At 42.9% G+C, this 6,983-nt stretch overlaps 1 protein-coding gene across 2 annotated transcripts in view; it reads left to right on the top strand.

Moving 5' to 3' along the window:
- The first annotated feature begins 1,901 nt into the window (after window positions 1-1,901).
- LOC145354195 (leucine-rich repeat-containing protein 27-like) overlaps window positions 1,902-6,983 on the top strand; it is an 82,338-nt gene continuing 77,256 nt past the window's right edge. For both annotated transcript variants that reach the window (XM_080205271.1, XM_080205270.1), the window contains exon 1: window positions 1,902-2,000. In XM_080205271.1, coding sequence (XP_080061397.1) covers window positions 1,932-2,000 — 69 coding nt within the window. In that variant the 5' untranslated portion in view covers window positions 1,902-1,931. The remainder of the gene's footprint in view (window positions 2,001-6,983) is intronic.

The raw sequence follows: 6,983 nt of genomic DNA, 5'->3' as shown, positions 1-6,983 counted from the left end.
ATATTTTATTGCAAAAAGAACTACAAAAAAGAACTAGAGAAGCAACCAAACTGGATAATTTAACTTTTCATTTGGTAGAATCATAATTCAGAGATTGAATTAAGTTATTGATGAAATAATGAACTAAGGTTTGAATACTTGTGTTGGTTACTGGAAAGCCCTCTCCCCTAACTATCCAACATCGATCACTATTGCTCTTCCAGGCTCCTTTGTATGCCTTGTACAGCTGAGCTTTCTGTGGTGCCATGGACTTGGGCTCTCCCCAGGTGTGGGAAGATGTAGTGAAGATAGAATTAAAGGTTGAAACTCAAAGCATTTATGTCCACCACTCCAAGTGAGATAAGTTTGTGCATCCAGAAATCAAAGGTTAAGAAAAACAAGCATTTATTTCTCCAGAAAACCAAATGTTACTGGAAATAAGCAGCTGGCCTATTTTAATGTGGGGAGGCTATGGCCTTGTGGTATTATCGCTAGGCTATTAATCCAGAAACTCAGCTAATGATCTGGGGATGTGGGTTCTGCCACAGCAGATGGTGCAATTTGAATTCAATAAAATTATCTGGAATTAAAGCATCTACTGATGACCATGAAACTGTTGCCAGACAGCATGATGGATACAATGTGATTAATGTGTTATACAGCGGTTAGCACTGCTGCCTCACAGCACCAGGAACCCAGGTTCAATTTTGGCATCGGGTAACTGTTTGGAGATTGCATATGCCTGCGTGGGTTTCCTCCCACAGTCCAAAAATTAGGTTGGGTTAGGTTGACTGGCTATGCTACATTGTCCCTTAGTGTCACAGGGATTAGCATGGTAAATACACAGGAATAGGGCCTGGCTGGGATTATTATCAGTGTAGGTTTGATAGACCAAATGGCCTCCTTCTGCACTGTAAGGATTCTATGATTGTGTTGGTAGGGGAGGGAACCCCTTCTAGTTCATTAATGTCCTTTAGGGGAAGGAAATCTGCTGTCCTTAACCGGTCTGGCCTATATGTGACTCCACAGCCACAGCAATGTGGTTGATTCTCAACTTCCCGCCAAGGGCAAGTAGAGATGGGCAATGAATGCTAGCCCAGGCAGTGATACCCCATGAACATAGAACATAGAACATTACAGCGCAGAACAGGCCCTTCGGCCCACGATGTTGCGCCGACCAGTTAAAAAAAAACAATGACCCACTAATCTAAACCAATCCCTTTTCGTCCATAAACCTATCCACGGATCTCTTAAACGCCCCCAAACTAGGCGCATTTACAACCGCAGCAGGCAGGGCATTCCAATCCCTCACCACCCTCTGGGTAAAGAACCTACCCCTGACATCCGTCCTATAACTACCCCCCCTTAATTTAAAGCCATGCCCCCTCGTGCTAGCTTTCTCCAATCGAGGAAAAAGGCTATCACTATCCACCCTATCTAAACCTCTAATCATCTTATATGTTTCAATAAGATCCCCTCTTAGCCGCCTTCTTTCTAACGAAAACAACCCCAAATCCCTCAGTCTCTCCTCATAGGACCTCCCCACCATACCAGGCATCATCCTGGTAAACCTCCTCTGCACCCTCTCCAATAGAGTAAAGAATATTGTATATGAACGTCCTCCAGTTCCATCAGTTGTGTAAGTGCAGTGAGTGTTTCTGTTACCCACACTGTTGCAGTTCCCTGGCTCCCCTCCCTCTCTCCTCCCTCTCTCCTCTCTCTCTCACACAGACACACACACAACTGGCTCACTCTGTGACTGCACCCGCTTTGTGCAGCGCGCCTGTGCGTCGCCATGGAGACGGCGGTGTTTGAGGCCCGGGCGGAGCGGCCCCGGGAGTATCGCACCCCGCCGGATGGAGGAGCAGCGGCTCAGCCCCGCAGGCGGGGAGGGTGAAGCGGCCGAGGCCAAGACCAAGACGCCGGACCCCAGCCCCGACCTGCCATGTGAAATGGTGGATTTAAGCGGACGGGGGCTGGAGAGGCTCCCGCCGTACATCTTACACATGACCGCTCTACAGGTGAGCCCGCCCCGGGGTGGATGTGTCTACTGCTGTTTTCAAACTCCCGACCCCGAACATTAGGAACATCATAAACCTCTCATACTAACCCTGATCCTAATATTAACTCTGGTCCTAACATTAACCCTGATCCTAGCACTAACCCTGATCTAACACTAACCTTAATCCTAGCAGTAACCCTGCTCCTAACACTAACCCTGCTCCTAACACTAACCCTGATCTGAATACTAACCCTGATCCTAATACTAACCCTAATCCTAATCCTAGCATTAACCCTGATCCTAACACTAACCCTGATCCTAAATACTAATGCTAATCTCAGCACTAACCCTGATCCTACTACTAACCCTGATCCTAATACTAACTCTAATCCTAGGATTAACTCTGATCCAAATACTAACCCTGATCCTAACACAATTCCTGACCTAACATTAACCCTGATTTTAACATTAAGACTAACCCTAGTCGTAATAGTAACACTAACTGTAACTAATTTTAACATTGACATTAATTCCAATCCAAACACAATACTAACCATTCTTCTAATACTATTCCTAATCCTGATGCTTAACCCTACTCCAAACATTGACACTGCCCTAATTTTGATGTTGATGTTAACCCTAATCCTGGTACTTGCACTAATCCTTATACTGACGCTAATACTTACCGGAATAATGATACTAATTTGAAAACCGTTACTAACCCTAATACTGATGCCATCCCTAATCCAGACAATGAGGCTAACCTTAATCCTAATACTGATGCTGACCCTAATCCTAATACTGGCACTAACCCTAATCCAAACAATGACACTAACCCTAATTCTAATACTGACACTAACTTTAATTCTAATAATGATGCTAATCCTAATCATAACACTGACATTAATTTGAAAACTGCCACTAACTCTAATCCTATTATTGATACCAACCCTAATTGTAATACTGACACGAACCCCAATCCTAATACTGATGCTAACCATAATCCTAATATTGACACTAACCCTAATCCTAATACTAACCCTCATCCTGATGATTACCATAATCCTAATATTGACACTAACCCCAACATTGATGCTAACCTTAATCCTAATATTCGAAAACTGGCAGTAACTCTCCATTTAAATTTTAAGTTTATTTATTAGTGTCACAAATAGGTTTACATTAAAACTACAATGAAGTTACTGTGAAAATCCCCTAATTGCCACACTCCAGCGCCTGTTCAGATACACTGAGGAAGCATTTAGCATGGCCAATGCACCTAACCAGCCCACCTTTCGGACTGTGGGAGGAAACCGGAATATCTGGAGGAACCCATGCAGACACAGAAAGAACATGCAAACTCCGCACAGTGAGTGACCCAAGCCGGGAATCAAACCCAGGTCCCTGGCGCTGCGAGGTAGCAGTGCTAACCACTATGCCTAATTCTAATACTGATGCTAATCCTAATCCTAAACACTACCATGAATCCTAAAACTAAAATCATTGTGATATTGATATTGTGGTCAAGTTGGGCCGAAGGGTCTGTTTCTATGCTGTAAACAGCTACAGTTGTAATTTCTGAGATCTCTTCATACCATCCTTGCATAGCCTCCAATGACTGTTTTCTTCAATAGATTTTGCTGCTTCTGAATTTCATTGACTTTAAAATCCAGACAGCCCCTTTCTTAGTTAAATTCCTTTTCTCCAAATGAGACAGTGACATTCTGTTGTATTGACGCTACAGGCATGGAACAAATCATCCATGGAGATTTAAGAGAGAGATTTTGTGTAATTTAAATTGGATTATGTTTGAGTTATGATTTGGTCTGAATTTTGAATATTAAGCCTGACAATTGGCTGTGCTGATGAGAAAATAAAAATGTATGTGCATGCTGTAAAGAAAGGCCTTACACATGTATTGTAATAATATATGACCAAATGGAAGAATGTGGGATATAAAATGAGGGGTTGAGATTTTTGAGTACAGGGGCTACCATTTGCAGCTCATGTACTCCTGTTCATATCAAGGTAAGACAAAATTTCTGCACCCTCCTCATCTGAATGATTTCAGCACTAAATCCTAAGCTTCTAGTGCTGAATAAAGCAGGTGGCCCTTGCAGCATTGCTGCAGGCCATATGGTACAGACAGCTTACTGTATGTTAAAGAAAGGTTGCCTCTTAAAGGGAAGTTGTACAACAATGCTGCAATCGAACCTCTTGCGAGCTGACCAACATGGAAGAGAGGGGAATCCAGATTGATGGATGGGGTGGTAAAGGCACCACTGGTACAGGTGGGCAGGAGGACCTCTGATCACCTCCCTCAGAAGGGAGTGGGTGCAGTTGGCCTGAAAAGATAACTTATAGTGTCTGGTCCTGAAGATCTGGCAGCAGGAAGTGCTACAAAAAGTTGAATAACTTCACATGGGTGGTCACTGTCAGTGAATGCATCTTCATCTGTAACCACCCATTACGCCAGCCTCTCACACTGCTCATGCACCACACTCCCATTACTCACCTGGCACCTGTTTCTGGCATTTGGGACTCATGCCTAATGTTCAGGTACTCCACTAGTGCTGTCAGCTTCACACTCACCTCTTGCTACCTCCACATATGTTCAGCCATTCAGTTATGGCATGGTGCTACACAGCATTGTGCCCTCTCCCTTACAAAATCAAAGGTTACCAAGCGGAGTTGCTGGGAGAAATGACATCTGTATCTACTGAGTCTAATGGAGAAAGCAACTCTCAGCATCATGCGACCAGCTGTAATAGGGTCTGTAGCACTCGATGTTGGTAAGAACATTGAGGGTCACAACATATTCCTTATACCCCTTCTCACTTTCCAGCGTACATTTGCCCTACTGTCTGGCATAATGAAAAAACTGCTGTTGCTTTGACCATGGTCCTGCTTTACACCTCTGCACACTTCCCTCATAACAACCTTCCTCTTCTGAGTTCCTGCTTTCTGATACCAAGAAGTACTGCTTGCCCAAACACAGGACCCCCAGGAGGAGGAAAGAGAGCAGCTGTACAGCAGTGATGAAGTGCCCCATCACTTGATCTGAAATTCATAGCCACCAGCTCAAATACTGGAACTTCTGTCACTTAAAAGCTGATGTAGAGTTGGAATTAGTATGTGGTAATTCGACAGGCCCAATTGGATTAAAGGTTGGTTTGTTTGTCAGCTCATTAGATGGTGAGGTGGCAGAATAGTACAACTGCAGAGAATGCTTACGAGAAGCTGAATAGGGTGTCTTATAGGAGAGCTTTAAATGGGCATTGTGTGGCATGCCATTAACTTTCCTTACTGCCTGCTGTACCTGCATGCCAATTTTCAGTGACTGTTCCATCTAGGTCATGTTGCACTTCCCCTTTTCCAAAACTGCCACCATTCAAATAATAACCTTCCTTCGTGTTTTTACTACCAAAGTGGATAACCTCACATTTATCCACATTATATTGCATTTACCAAATATTTGCCCACTAAGTCAGTCTGTTCAAGTCACCCTGTAGCCTCTTAGCATCATCCTCACAGCACACACATTGCCACCCAGCTTAGTGTCGTCTGCAAATTTGGAGAAATTGCATTTAATTTCTTTGTCCAAATCAGTACTGTATAGTGCGAACAGCTGGAATCCCAGCACTGAACCCTGCGATACACCACTAGTCATTTCCTGCCACTCTGAAAAGGAAAAGACTGGGAATATTTGTTCCCACTCTTTGCTTCCTGTCTGCCAGCCAGTTCTCTATTTACGTCAATACATTACCCTCAATGCCACCAGTTTTAATTTTGCTCACTAATTTCTTGTGTGAGACCTTGTCAAAAGCCTTATGAAAGTGCAGCTACACAACATCAACTAGTTCACCCTTATCCATTCTATTGATCATATCCTCAAAAAGTTCCAAAAGATTTGTCAAGCACAATTTTGCTTTAATGAATCCATGCTGATTGTAACAATCCTGTCACTGCTTTTAAAATGCTCAGTTATTACATCCTTAATAATTAACACCAGCATTTTCTCCACCACCATTGTCAGGCTAACCAGTCTATAATTCCTTCTTTTCTCTCTCCCTCTTTTTTTTAAAAATAGTGGAGCTACATTAGCTACCTTCCAATCCATTGGAACTCTTCAAGTGTCTTTGAATGCTGCAAAATGATCACCAATGCATCCACTATTTCTAGGGCCACTTCTTTAAATACTCTGGGATGCAGTGTAACAGGCCCTGGGGACTTATTGAGTTTCAATCGCAGCAATTTCCCTAATACAATTTCCTGACTAATAAGGATTTCCTTCAGTTCCTCATTCATGCTAGATCCTCTGTCCCCTAGTATTTCTGGAATGTTATTTGTGTCCTCCTTAGTGAAGATCAGTCCAAAGTATTTGTTCAGCTGATCTGCCGTCTCTTTGTTGCCCATTATGTATTCACCTGATTCTAACTGTAAAGGACTTATATTCACCTTCAGCAGTCTTCTTCTCTTCACATATCCATAGAAGCTTTTGCAGTCAGTTTTTATGTTTTCTGCAAGCTTCCTCGCATATTCTATTTTCCCCTTCCGAATTAAACCCTTTATCCTCCTCTGCTGAATTTAAGATTTCTCCCAGTCCTCAGGTTTGCTGGTTTTTCTGACCAATTTATATGCCTCCTCTTTGGCTTTAACATTATCCCTGATTTCTCTTGTTATTCATGGTTCTGCCACCTTCCCCACTTTACTCTTTTATGTCAGACAGGGATGTGCAGTTGTTGAAGTTCATCCATGTGTTCCTTAGATGTCTGCCATTGCCTAATCCACTATCAATCCCTTAAGTATCCTTTGCCAGCTTATCCTAGTTAATGCACATGTCATCCCATCAAAGTTAGCTTTCTTTAAATTCAGGACCTTAATCCTAGACTTAACTGTGTCACTCTCCATCGTAATGAGAAATCCTACCATATTATGCTCATTCTTCCCCAAAGGATCTCAGACCACAAGGTTACTAACTAATCCTCTCTCATTACACAAT

This window comes from Carcharhinus amblyrhynchos, chromosome 17 (assembly GCF_965287045.1).
Source record: "Carcharhinus amblyrhynchos chromosome 17, sCarAmb.v2.hapA, whole genome shotgun sequence".
Taxonomy (NCBI): domain Eukaryota; kingdom Metazoa; phylum Chordata; class Chondrichthyes; order Carcharhiniformes; family Carcharhinidae; genus Carcharhinus; species Carcharhinus amblyrhynchos.
The sequence above is the reverse complement of the archived record's forward strand: the minus strand, read 5'-3'. Positions and strand labels throughout refer to the sequence as shown.